The 14,904-nt window shown below is 43.7% G+C and overlaps 1 protein-coding gene across 1 annotated transcript in view; it reads left to right on the top strand.

Moving 5' to 3' along the window:
• The window catches only part of DNAH5 (dynein axonemal heavy chain 5), a 5,605,957-nt gene that overhangs the window by 2,362,066 nt on the left and 3,228,987 nt on the right, over positions 1-14,904 (top strand). The window contains exon 22 of the mRNA XM_086967405.1: positions 484-620. Coding sequence (XP_086823531.1) covers positions 484-620 — 137 coding nt within the window. The remainder of the gene's footprint in view (positions 1-483; positions 621-14,904) is intronic.

Here is a 14,904-nt window from a genome sequence, read left to right as displayed (position 1 = left end):
TAATGATTTTCCAGTTACTCTATAATGTACGATGTTGTGGACCTCAAAGGTTGTTTTTAAAATAGTGACTACTTTCTTAGGTATTTTATTTCGATCAAATTTATCTAAATTGTGAACAATATATTTCTCTTTGTCGTTTTCTTTCTTCTTCCTTCTCCCTCAGTGGCCTGAGTTTTTCCTCTTTGTCGCCTTTATATTTTCTTGAGTTTTCATTTTTGCCAGGATGTAGGCAGATAGATGTGCGTGTTGCTTATATGTGCATCTTCTTGTCTGACTAACGTTTGAGTTTGACATGTGTTCAAAGTAATATCCCCAAACATCAAACACATGAAAGAAAAAAAAGGACTATTCGTACTTTGTTGTTATTGTTAAGCCAGTGGAGTTGTTGCATGTTTATACCCAGAATGAAAAAAAAACTTGAATAAACTTTACTTGGTGGGTGGTTATGAATTGCTCACTAACACGCATAGTTTTGTGTTCCAGAAAGCACTTCTGATGCTGTATCCATTAAACTGGCGGCTCCTGCGCCAAGCAAAAATTATTTCAAGAATGTTTCTGAAAACAAGGAAGTGGCTAAGCTCGCCTCTGTTCTCAGCACAGCCATAAACTCGACTAAAAAGGTATGCATGCAAAGATTACACACATTGTTTTCTTGGTTATGTTTTGTAAACCATTAAGTTCCTGGCAGTTAAGAGTACTATTAGAAATCACTTTCTGGTTTTTATTTACGTACGTATGGGAATGTTATTAATATTGCCAGAGGAGTTTAAGAATGGCAGTAGGTGGTAGTGCTATTAAGTTATAAAATTTCACTTATTAGGACAGTCGTATATGTACTGTCAAATGTCTAATCTACATTGTAACTTATTTTGTGCTTTACCTTGAATGTTCAACTTTATTACAATCTACTGATAATGTAATTTAAAAATGAGGATTTTGAACAACTTCACTTGATGCAATAAGTAATTTTTCCCATGTGGCAATTTAAAATAATACAGTATTGATCAGTCAACTAGGTCACATGGCAAGCAAAAATGAATGCCCAGCATTAACAGCTGCCTGTAAACAGTGTGGGTAGGAATGTCAATTTTCCAAATGTTGCTGTTTTCACAATAAATTGCAAAACATAATCAGAAAACCAACAAGAGGGTTGATGTTAAAGAGGTTGTGGAAGGGGGTGGCTTGGTCTGCTGTGCAGCGGAATGGCCGCCTTCTAAGTGCGCTCTGCCGCCGGGACAAAATCCTTTGATTATCCTGCACATCGGATGACTTCTGGATGGTCCTGATCTCGGTAACAGGTAGCGGACCACCTACAGATCCTGGGGGAGCAATCCGGTGATCGGATTGTGCCCTGTGGCCGAGATACGTGAGTGGAGGCAGAGTGGCTGAGGCCTTGAAGACGCTGTGACTGTGGGGCCGGCGGGACGGCGCGAAAATCTAGCCCGCGGCTGCAGACTGGAAGCAGGCCCGACTCGACACGAGAACGGCAGAACACCCTTCGTTGGCGGAGCCCGAGGAGGACACGCACTGGTAGGGTGGCGAGCTAAGAGTAACCGCTAGAAGCCTACTAGATCTCACCCGTGTGTGTGGAGCTGCAAGGGAGGTGAGAGAGTGCGGCGCATTGCTCCAGACCCGCCATTTTGTGGTGACCGCTAGCGGCGCTGGTGAAGCTACCACCCCGGCCCTGGGCCCGCTACTAACACTGCTTGTGGGGCGACCCTGGATGGGTGCTGTGGGCCTCTACTGGACACCGGGTGTGGCGCGGTGTGACTGATGAGCAGCCCATTCTCAAAAGAAGATCGTCTGGCGCCCATATTGAAGGTGTGGCTGTACATAATCCTGCTCGCTGTGGTGCTTGGAGGGAACTTGCTGCGGTGACGGCAATGCCTGGAAACCATACGGCGTTGCCCTAGAGGTGTGGAGCCATACCCTGTGTAGACCCCTGTGGTGCGTCTGAACAGTACATAGAGTCTGTGCCGGCCTGTATTTTCACATGGGTGTTGTGCCACTGGGGGGGGGGACCATACTGCCGCATCTGCTGCACCAGCGCGCCCTGCGGTCGTCTCTGGGATCCGGGTGTGTGCGCAGGACTCGATCTGCAGTCTCCGTTTGTGGGCCATCACGACCACTGTCGTTGCCTACCTATATAAAGGGTTTTACGGCAACAGGTTGCGTGCTGATGTGAACCCTGTGCACTGCATGGTGCCTGGAGCGAAGCTGCGAACATTGGTATAGCGGCCCTCATCGGGCACGCTTGAGATCTGCATGGATTGCATGGTGCCTCTGGGGATTGCATGTCGTGAAGAGGTGCATCGCAGTGCAGCTATACACTGGTGGTGCAAGGAGGAGTGGAACTAGTCTCTTGGGTAGCTTGGCTGGTGTGTCCCTGTTCGGGGGTCTCTCGTCGCACGTTCCGCGTCATTCTAACCATGAGCAAGCAAGATGCCAAGCAGCCAAAGTTAACCTTTGAGAACAAGCACGCCATGTGGTATACGGAGTCGGAACACGAGGCACAGACGGATAGCCATTATGACACGCAGGCGGAAGATCAAGGAGAGGACCTGCAGACCTTTATGCTGGAGATGCGGTCCAGCCTTCGTAACATCGACACAACACTTGACACTTTTTTTGACCCAGCTGGACTCAGTTAAATCACAGGTATCGGTACACGAGACTTGCCTTGATGCACTAGAGAACCGCCAAACTGAATTCCACAAATTCCAAGTGGAGACGAAGGAACAGCTACTTCAACTTCACATGGACAAACTACTAGGGGTCGTCAGGGCAAAAAACGAAGATTTGGAGGCACGGTCAAGACGTAACAACCTTCGCATAACTGGAATTCCCGAGACGACCGCCATATCCAAAATGGAGACCTACATCACTGACTTACTTCATGAACTATTCGATCCTCAATTATCCTCAGTCTTTGTGGTGGAGAGGGCCCATCGATCACTGGGACAAAGGCCCCCGGTTGGCGCTCCACCAAGACCCATTATAACAAAACTCTTGAATTACCAAGATAGAGACCTCATTCTTAGGCTAGCTATAGAGAAAGGGAAAATACAGCACAAAGGCAACAACATCTCATTCTATCCAGACTTCACCCCAGCGGTACAGGCAGCACAATGGGAATTCCTCCTGGCCAAACGTATCCTTTTACAGGCACAGATCCCGTACTCCCTGTTGTATCCAGCCAAGTTGAAAATGTCCTTCGAAGGAACTGCCCACTTTTTCACTGACTCGAAGTCTGCATTAAAATTTGCCAAACACGTAGGGAGTAAGAAATACAAAGGTAACTGTGAGGCCGTTCAATCTACAGAAGATCAGTGCATTGCCAGACAGGAGGGAGTGTTAAAAGCTATTAGGGGAATGGTTGCCTCCCTAGAGGCCCAAATTAGGGAACTTGAGGAGAGATTCCATTCCACTGAGGACTCAGACACTGTTGGCCTTCTGAAGGCCAAGCTACTTGACTTCTCTGATGAGGCACAACAGGAGGTTAAATTCCTTGGAAAATATGCAGAGACGAGGCGATTTGGAGAGGGGGATAGACCAGGACGCACGCGGGCTGGTATGATTAGGCCGCTTAGATCCACCACCTTTATCCACGAAATACACACTGCACCAGACACCGCAGTCAGAGGCCAGGCAGACAGGAGATTTTAGGTAGGAGGAGTTGTTAGGAGAGAACATTACTTCAGATAGGCCGGCAAAAAATTTGTCTACAACAGTAGGTGAAAGTTGGGCCAACTCAGAAAAAGTGGAAATAGTGCATATGTGCGATGCATTGCCATCATCGATGTTAGGATCAGCAATGGTCACGGAAGGTTGTACCTGTGTGGTGCCGCTTTCATCTCATACTTCACCGCCACCTAATCGTAATGGTGATGTCTCAACGAATGCCGTCATCAGAATAGGTAGCCGCTGGGGACAACACTTTGCATGAGTCGTTACCGGACCAAGCAAAGCATCGATATTCATTGGTACTGCTGATGGTAGTGTAAGACAGACGTCCAACACGCATTCTTCTCCGCATCGCAGACATCGAAGCACAGGTAAGATACAATCTTGCCATATTGGTCTGAATGAAAGAAACCAGGTGGTATTCAGATCTCTTAGCCGGGCCAATCTGAGGACTTTAGTGATATGTTCTTGGTATCGTATTGCTAGGATCGTTTCTTCCAGCGTAGCCAGAGTTTTGTCTGTGACTTGGCTTGCCATATCGGAGCAGAAGGAACAAAAATAAAATTCCTGCTACGAGTCCCAAAATAAGAGGCAGGCCACTGAGTAGAGAATGCACAAAATTCGGGAAGATGCCCAGAACTGTTTCAAAGGGTGTTAACAGTCCCGAAAAAATTGTCTTAAATACATGTGCAATGCCATTGGTATCTGACATGTTTAAGATTTGGCTTACCAATTCTACGAAATGCACGGGGCAATTTGTCGATAATAGGGTATGTATCTCTGCCGCTGTCCTTGCAACTTGCAGGTCATACATTTCTTTGGACGAGGTTAAAGGCACAGTTGTCTGTAAAAGAATAGACTTCATTCTGCTTAAAGTATCAATATCAATTCGAATAGAAGAGATATTCACAGAAGGCCATATTGCTGCCTCCATGTCTGGATTGCTGTTTGGATACAATACTTGCATACAACAAATGACCCTGGAAGTAGCGCTCACGAGATAGGCTTTTCCTGGCATCATGCCACAACAGCTGTGGTCACTTATTATAACGTAGCTACTGTTGGAAAGTTGTCTGAAAAAGGGCTCTATCTGTGTAGCAGGGGTGCCGTGCAGATGACATGAAAAGTTGTTTGAGGAACCTTCGCAGGCTCCATGCAAGTTAATACCTTGACACAGAAGTGTACCGCTTAGTGATTTTTTACAATTGTTACCACTAAGAAATACCTCTTTTTTTCCTTCACTATAACATCTATGTGTATAAGGTAAATTCCAGGTTGACTTGATGTATCCTTTACCCAACCTTTCATACAGGCCTGCTGGTATATACTTTTGGCAGTATTGAAACTGAAAAGTTGTTATCGGGATTGTAATGTTGCCATGTATTATCCATTCAATGACCGGTCGTTCTGACATTGTCAATGGTAATTTTTCTAGTTTTTCAATGCTCAGCACCGTATAGTCTGCTCCTTTTTGGGCCAACAAGATTTGTCTATCTGTAAGGTTAAAGATAGAAAATAATGACGTTGTGTTGATTAGACGCCATGGCACGTAGCCTGAACGGAGGTTTTGTAACGTCCAGCCTAGCTGTACAATAGAACGTAATTGGGACTGACCATGTTGTAACATTAGCATATCCTGTTCTATTATATCAATAGCAGATGATACAGTGCTGTCCAGTGAATAAATTCTGGAGGACAGAGTCGTTAACCCATTGTCCACTACAGAAAGTGATTTTTCCAAATTAATACGATCAATTTCTCGTATTTTTTCTGCAGTTTCAATTTGTGTTAAATTCCAAGCTTCATTGTAAGCTGCGTATATACCGGCGTATATGAAACGTTTTTGCACTGTTTGCGAGGTCCCATTATGAAATCTCGCAAGTCAGCACCTTCTTTAAGTAAAGTTAAGTGTTGCTTAATTTCGGGTAGTGTGGATCTCTGTAGCCATTCTAGACATAGTTTTCCTACACTGTATGTTGTAATTATCCCTGGATGTTGTCTTTGGGAATATCTTGGGTCTGGCCTGTTCTGTTTGAACCCCTGTATTTTGTTCAGGAATCTATCTTGACAGTTATTAGTGTCTGTGGGCCAGATCAACCATTTGTTCCAATCAGGAATAGTTCTGTTTTATTTTAAAATATAGGACACGTCTAATCCCTCATCTGTAGTGGTGTTTCTACCAGGCATAGGCTTTGGTATAGACGGGTTGTTTAATTCTTTTATCTTAGCCAGGCCAAGACAGGTTGTTTGCTGAATTGTGTCATTCAGGAACATCATTTGTTCTGGGATCATGCAGGCTCTTAATAATGATTCTAAACCTTGTACCTGCCATTCTTTTGTACCCCAGACAGTCTTTGTCTCAATGTTGTTTTTCCAAAATTCAAAACCAAATGTAGACATTTTTTCATAAAACTTTTCAGAATAAATCAATTTAGTATTTGTCAACATGTTTTTGACTCCTGTCTTATTCATAATTTTAAAATAAAACGTTTCTGGATTAGTGTGATTAAACCCTGAGAAGTATGGGAATTTCTCATAAAATGTTTTTGAACTGCCTTTTGGCGGAGTTGGACAATGTTCCCACTGATTATAACTGAAAACATTTCTAGGATTAGCAGATTTATGCAGATAATGATGCCCAAAGTGGTTGAAGCAATACATTTCTTCATAATTCGATGAACCCTGTAAATAATTATGTTCTGTAAATTTTGCTGACATTTCTAAATCTGACATCATATTATTAATATTTTCAAAGTCCCAATCATCAGAGAAAGTACTAGGTGATACAAAGTCACTTAAAGAAATCTTGAATTGATGTGGATATTTCAAGAGCTCAACCGGGCCATAGATTTCATAGTCAGTTTTGTCCCATGCTATACCACCAGGTATAGGGATGACTGTGATGTTCATTGATGAGAGTTCTCTTTTTTTGATGTGAGAAGATCTGTATGGTTTCAGGACCAAGTGATGTTCTGACTTGCTGTGTCCATTGCACTATATTTTCCATCAATAAATCTACCCAAACTTAAAACCAAGATGAGCCAGAGAAGGAGGGAAAGTACACCTAACACAATCCATAGTTCAATCCATGGTGAAATCAGATATGTTTCTCCAAGTTGATGAAAGAGTTCTTTAATTTTTTCTTTGAAAGTTTTTGTTGCTGGCTTGTCTCCATGTTCACTTGGATCATCGGAAAAGTCTTCGAAGTTGATAAAATAGCCAGATGCAGTTCTGTCAATTGTTTGGATGGCATCAGGATTGTTATTAATCTTTGGATTTTCTTTTGTTACATTTGTATAGTCAGAGGCTACATCGTTGTAGACGGGTGTTTCTTGACGAACTGTTGCAATTTGGGTTTCAAGAGGCATAAATTCCATGGCTTTGTTGCATAGTCCTTTTTATTCACTGCAGGTTTATCAAGTGTGATTAGTCTCTCAGTTTGAACCTCTTGGATTGTAGCAAGGTTTGGTCTTCTACTACTTCTTGCGAGTCCACTGGGCCTACTACTTATTATTGGCCACATGGTTGTGGTTTTACCAGGTCAATTGATACAACTCGGTTCTCCTTTTTACCAGCAAGGAGCGGTAGTACTACTGATCTTGTTCCGCTGACAGCTAAGACAGGTACTGCATTTCTATAAGAAGGCCCAAATTCCTTCTTCACCGCGATCTTTTCTCTGACCAGATCCCCAATCTTTGGAATCCAGACAGGTCTTGCTGGGACAGGTGGTTTTTCTTCAGTGGTCGTTGGCTTTAGTTTTTCGTTACTTAGACTTCTTCTTGTCTCATTTAAGTCCTGCAAAACTGCCAAACGATCTTTGACATCAAAGGTTTTCTGTTTCACCACTGAAGTGTGACAATCCAAGTCCTGGATGATCATTCTAGTACCAAACAAACGTTCGTACGGACTGATACCTTCTAGAGAATTTCTTGGCATGTTATTAAGACTACGTTGGACACTTATTAGATGTTTGACCCACCCGTCACCCGAACCTAATACCCTCGCCGTTATAGATTGCTTTATGTCACGGTTTTTTCTCTCCACTACCGCATTTCCCTCGTGATGGAATGGACTAGAGTACCGCAATGCAATGCCCATGCTGGCCATGGCCTCCTTGTAAGCCCGAGAGCTAAACGCAGGACCCTGGTCAGAATGTAGCATGCCAATTGCGTATGTGCCGATAAAGACTCGCAAATCTTTTATAACAGTTCTGGCGTCAGCCGAGCGCTGGGGGCCTCATCTAAATTAATCTTGTCTTAATATTTATGGGATCGCATTCGTCCGTGTGGATGTCTGTGTGTAGATAGCCTAATGCTGTCTAATAGAGGTGTCTGGGCAGGTGTCTGGTCCGGTTCACAACTGCGATCTCTGTTGCAGTCCTGACAATTCATTGCAAAGTTATAAATTTGCACACTCATTCCTGGCCACCAGTATCGTGATTGTAATTCTATTAGAAATTTCAGGATCTCTTGGTGCCTCAGACCCAATCCCATGTGTGCTTCTTGAATCAAGAAGACTCTCCGGTTCGTGTTTGGAATTACTCTATCCCCCACTCCAGGGATTTGAGCAAATGGAACGGAGTTCGCATCAATTATGTATGTATTTCCGAGTGGATACTTTAGAGGTAACGCTGCATAATTGCCTTCCATTGAGGCTTTCCCTGCTAGTAGCGGTTCTCCATCTATTTGTTTTTTAGAACGCTTTTTTGTGGCTACGGAAGCCGGTTGACCAGCTGCCGCCGTGGCTCTGTCAGCCAATGAATTCCCTGCAACGTGAACGCCATCACATTGATGACTCTGCGTATGTATCACGTGAGTCTTTCGTAGGTCTTTCTGCAAAAGAACTACTTGTTCCCATAGTTTTTTATGTTTTATTATGGTACCTGTCTCATCTTTGTAACCGTTTTTAATCCAGGTCTGCATGGAATATTGTAAGATTCGACGCAGTAATGCGAATCGCACACTATTAGTGTGGGGAATTCGCGATCAGCATTTTCAAGCGCCATCTTTAGAGATCTTATTTCAGCTCGCTGAGCTGTACAGTTCACGCACGCTGCATTGTAAATTTGTTTTTCCACAACGTAGTGTTGTGCAAATCTGTCCGTGTGGATTACACAGGTGTACTGTTCGAGAGGCAGAATTTCGATTGACCTGAGGACATTCATGTTCGTATTCCAGATCTTCTAGTTTTTTCATTTTGGGATCAAATGCGTGTATCACATCAGTTGTATCAAGAGAATTAACCCATTGTATCTATTTTGGATCTAATGCCATAGCATTTGTAATGCTCGGTCTTGTTACTGCTTCAAGGGCTGCTACTGCTGTTTAAACAGATATCCTCTTCCCATGAGCTAGGGGGTTTTCTTTTGCTACAGCAGTTTAAACCACAGTTAGAAGTTTTTCAGTAGAACTGAATTTCATTTCAGCTTGTGTGTACAAGTGTGATTTGTAAGCAATTGGTACAGTTTCTCCCTCATTAGAGGGCAGGTATGTGAATACGCATCTTCCAGGGATGACTCTGAGTCCTTTTCTGGAGCCATTTGTTCTTGGGGCCAATATAGTTTCCACAAGACTACCCTTACCTGCATCCTTCTCCAGAACTTGGGTACAGCCGCTGCTCGTCTCCCTCCTGCCGCCGCCATCCAATTGCGGCTGCAGTGTGGAGGGGGACTACGAATCCCAGCGTCCCTTGCGGCTGAACTGGAAGCCGCCACCCGCAATCTCGCGCCTGGAGGCGCTCAAATACAAGCAGTGCCCCGGCGGAGCGGGCGAGCCCTTTTCTGGAGCCATTTGTTCTTGGGGCCAATATAGTTTCCACGAGACTACCCTTACCTTGGGTACAGCCGCTGCTCGTCTCCCTCCCGCCGCCGCCATCCAATCGCGGCCGCAGTGCGGACGGGGGACTACGAATCCCAGCATCCCTTGCAGCTGAACCGGAAGCGGCCACACGCAATCTCACGCCTGGAGGCGCTCAAATACAAGAAGAGCCCCAGCAGAGCGGGCGAGTCCTTTTTTGCATCCATTTGTTCTTAGGGCCAATATAGTTTCCACGAGACTACCCTTACCTGCATCCTTCTCCTGAACTTGGGTACAGCCGCTGCTCGTCTCCCTCCCGCTGCCGCCATCCAATCGCGGCCGCAGTGCGGAGGGGGACTACGAATCCCAGCGCCCCTTGCGGCTGAACCCGATACCACCACCCGCAATCTCGCGCCTGGAGGCGCTAAAATACAAGCAGAGCCCCTGCCTCGCGGGCAAAGGGCGGGCCCTCTGTGGCCCGAGGAGGCCAGAGGAGGCTGGGCTGGGCCACCCCCCTTGATTTTTGACTTTGGACTTGGATACAACAAAGTAAGCTTATCACATATGGACTAATTACCGTACATTATGGTATTTCCTTGAAGGACTTAATATCTACTTTGAGGGTATCTGTTTGTTTGTTAGCTCTTTGTGTACAACATCCTCCTGCTAAAATGACCACAAAAGGGGTCCCAAAAACCATTATCTGCCAGGGAGGATCACTTAAGGGGACAATAGATCACTATTTAACGCGGGCAACAACTGCCATAGAACGTGAAATAGTGAGGGCTGAACAACGCTTATCCTTAGAAGCTATACCCAATAGACGACCTTCCTAGGGGCTAATTGAACCTTCCCAAATTACATCATTAACAAGGGATGTAAATGAGCCCATTAATACCACTGGTACATCCATAGAGCAGGAACATGGACCAATTAGGGGTGCTAGCTGTGAGTCAACTAGGAGAAATACAAGTCCCGAACCGGGTGTACACATTTTATCAGATGGGAGTCATTTGGGTACCTCTCCCATTTTACTAATTAAAGATAACATGCAGTCTATTGCATCTGGACAGGCCCCATCTACCAAAAGGAAGCGCAAGGGTGCTAAGCATAGGGGGAGATTGGCGAAACTAGCAAAATTGCACCTAAGTCCCCCAAAGGTTATTAGTAGCGCATCCAAAACTGTGAAGGATCACCCGGGACCACAAGCACCCGTATTAACTCCATCATTAGATCTACTGGCGCAAATTGAACACTTAGTGAGATCTTTAATTCTACCACTAGTAGAAAGAGTAAAGAGGATAGGAGAAAAGGTGGGGAACATAGAGGAAGTAACAAAGGCAAATTCTGTACTCATTAAGAAACTGGTAGGAATTAAGCAACCTCAGATTCCAGTTGAAATTACTGTGGCCAAAATAGATGGGGCGGTGATAACTACCTTAATTCAACCTATAGGTCCCAAAATGCCATCTTCCAATACACAGGACCCAAAAACAAATAAAGGTCAGATTTTATCAAAGACTGCCGTTCCTAAAGTAGGGCAGATTAATAAAAATACAGATCTGGATGGGATAGGCGCCAATAATGGCAAGATAAACAGAAGTAGTATTCATATTGGCTTACCGCCAGAGGTTGCGCCCTTTGTGAGTATCCTCTCGGGGGTGCCTGAGCTTCAAATTGGGAAAACTGAAGGACACCAAGAATTAAAAAACAAAGTAGCCTTCTGGCTAAGTTAAAATAGACTGCTTCCCCCTAATATTGATGGGAGAATTTTAAATGTCAGAAGGATGGGGTGGATAGGACATATGACTAAGGATATAGCAGGAGACTTGGTCATAGTAAATTTTAGGGATAAGCGTGTAATCCCCTACCTTCGAAGCTGCCAACCTCAAATAGGTGATGGGTGCATAGTAACGTGGGAACTATGTGACTTTTACCCTAGAGCACCATATATGTCCCCGGTAAGACCACAAATAAAAAACAACCATTTTGTGGGTAGGGCAGGCTCTGCCCCAAATATTTATAATTTACCTACATTCAATCGGTTTGATTTATTTTCATGCCTTGAATCGGTGGATTGACTTTTCAGAGACAACCCTGTCGCTACTATGAAATTTACCCAACAGGATAGTGAGATAGATAAGGCAGATCTGGAGGAATCAATGTCCCGTGACGGGATGGCTGATTTAAATTGTTCAGCCCCTTTCCCTGATTTAAACCATGTAGACTCTGTGCTTCTAAAGAGCCCTAACAACAAAGAGGGGGACAGCATTAAGTGTAACTGTAATATTGAACTATCGATGGTGGAAGATTGTGGAACACCTGGTAGCCTGGATGAAAAGAGTGATATGGGTGAAGTTCTCATGGCTGAGCCCTTAGTTGGTGGTACTGTGTTTACGAGTTTGATTAGTACTACCAAAAGGAAGGAAACATGTAACCTTATGTTTTGGAACGTGGCAGGCTTAAAAACGAAAATCAAAAACCCTATTTGGGAAACGATCGTAAATCGATATGACATTATGGGTTACAGGAAACCTGGCTAACTGAGCCATTGCATATTAGCGGCTATAAAACCCTGTTTACACCTGCAGTGGGGGGAACGTATGGGAGAGCTAAGGGCGGCCTTATTATGTATCTTTCCAACCAGCTTAAGTATGAAAGATTACAATTACCATTAAGAAATAGTTACTACCAGGTGGTAAAGATAGATATTAATAAGGCGGTCAGATTTATTATTATAAATTTTTATAACAACATCCCAAACAGCGATATCATTATGATCTTAAAAATGCTGGGTGATGATTTAAAACATGAATTGGATACCCATAGCAAAGAAGTAGGAATTTTATGGGGGGGTGGGGGGGGGGGGGGATTTTAACTGTGCTCTTTGTATACGGGGCCAACAAGGCATCTGTGGTCTTATGTTAGAACAGGACATTAGCCTTACCTATTTTGAACATACCACATGTGGGGACCTATTAAAAGAAATATTGTTTACCTATGATTTAGGATACATAAATGAAATTGCCCAAACACTATCCCCTTTTGTCCCGACGTTTTTTGGTAGGGGTGCATCTTCCACAATTGACTTCATCATATCCCCTATTAGGAATTCTTGACAGATTAAGGGGTCTAAGACCCTTGATGTGGTATTGAGTGATCACCAGCCATTAACTGTGGAGATCGAAAACCCATTTCGGGACATAGATAGTGAAGGGTCATCTAGGCAGATAGCCCCAGATGTGATACTTGGGAGGCAAAATGGCTACACACTAAAATGGAGTAAATTGGCCCCTGATAATTTTTTGCACAAATAGTGAAGAAATGTACTGAAAGTTTTATGATTTGTCTGGATGAGCACGCAGACAGTAAGCATATAATTGAACATTTTAATGTTATAGCATCCACTATCAAGGCTAGTCTTTGGGTGGAATTAAAGAATCGGGGGAAAAGGTAATAGGAGATGGTTCGACTCTGCTTGCACAAAGGCACTCTCTGATCTTAAAAATGCCCTACATGGGTTTCTATGTGACCACTTATTGGTTAGAGGGCTAAGGAAAATCTATAATGAGGCACTGAAAAACCGGAAAAATGCAATCAAAAGGGAGGCTTGGGAATCCCTTTGTGAGGCTTCGTCATCTAAAGACCCCTCTGCTTTCTGGAAAGCGGTAAATGCCCCCTTCCTTTATGATAATACAAAAGCTTGCATAGAAATAGCGATTGCTGAGGACGAATGGGTCGACCCCTTTTCCAAACTCTATAGTTGTCCATATGAAATATATCAATCAGAGCCTGATATTTCTGGGGGAAAAAGAGCTATGGACAGGAAACTGGACGTAACCCTGGAAGAAGTCATGGCAAGTCTTAAAACAACTAAGGGTGGAAAAGCTGAGGCCCGGACGGGATTCCAGCAGACCTGTTTGAACACACTAGTGAGCTTTGGGGGCCTATGTTGGTACAACTTTTTAATGCAACTCTTATGATGGGACTAAATGCGTCAAGGTTCACCTCAGTAATTATGCCAATATTTAAGAAGGGGGATAGGCAAAATTGTGCATGCTACTGACCCATCTCCCTCCTCGATTCGTCCATAAAGATCCTTGGCAGAGTTATTTTAGGGAAACTACAAAAGTGGGCAGAGGATAATGGGATAATTAGCGACCTGCAATATGGTTTTCAGAAGGGTGTAGGAACAGTTGAACAGGGCCTAAATCTATTTATCTTGCACCAAAAATACACTAGGGCTAAGGGGGAACGCATATATTTTGCATTTGTCGACCTTACCTCAGCATTTGACTGTGTTTCCCATAGCAAACTTTGGGCCATACTAGAAAGTTTAGGGGTTGAAGAAACTATTACCTGTTTCCTAAGGGAACTATATTCAGGTGCCACAGATTCTCTCCGCTACGGGAAGAACGGAGAATGTACCAGATCCTTTGGGATAGGCCGTGGGGTTCGTCAAGGGTGCGTCTTGGCCCCTTTTTTATTCCTAGTTTATATAAATGACCTCAAACGCATCCTGCTGCAAGAGTGCAGAGATATGCCTATAGTAGCTAAAAGATCAATCCCTGCACTCTTGCCTGCAGACTATGCGGTCCTAATGGCACGGACGCCCCTTGCCCTTCAGGGATTGATAACATCTTTTAGTAATTTTATGTCGAACCTGGATCTAAAAATTAATTGTTCAAAAACATTCTCCATGAACTGTGGCATAAGTTGTAAGAAACAGAGAAAAGCCATGTACATAAATGATAGCCCCTTGGATTCTACCCCTACCTTTCCTTACCTAGGTATCCTGTTCCATGAAATGTGCACATGGGCCAGTGCGGTAAAAGCGAGAACTCTTTTGTTCTCAAAAACGATAATGGCCCTAAAAAATGTTATCAAAAAAATGGGGAAGAAACCGATCAGGGAAATTTTAACTATCTATAATGCTACTTGTATATCAGTTGCCCTATATGGTTCAGGTCTCTGGGGATATGCCAATATAAGAACAATCCAAATAGTGGAAAATATGTTTCTAAGGCACATCTTAACTGTACCTGAGAGTGTCTCGACTCATATTTGTCACTTAGAACTTGGGCAGCCGTATATTACAGATACAATTAAGATCCAGCCCATTCTTATTTGGCACAGAGTCTGGACAACAAACGAGTGCGTACCGAACCACGCTATTCTTAGGGATGTTCTTAACCTAGAAAATGTGAGTAGGATCAAATGGCTTGATTATGTTAAACGTTTCCTTGTCGAAATTGATTGCCAAAAATAATATGATGACCCACTCACAATGGTTAATATACCTAGGAAGTCATTGAAAAAACAATGTATGGAACACCTCAAAGAGAAGAGAGTAAAAGAAGAGGTAAAGAAAAAGACTGTTTCCTTACATCAACTGATATTAACTGGAGACAAACTACAGCCATAT

This window comes from Lissotriton vulgaris, chromosome 4_1 (assembly GCF_964263255.1).
Source record: "Lissotriton vulgaris chromosome 4_1, aLisVul1.2, whole genome shotgun sequence".
NCBI lineage: Eukaryota > Metazoa > Chordata > Amphibia > Caudata > Salamandridae > Lissotriton > Lissotriton vulgaris.
Note: the sequence above shows the minus strand (reverse complement) of the source record. Positions and strands in the feature narration are given on the sequence as shown.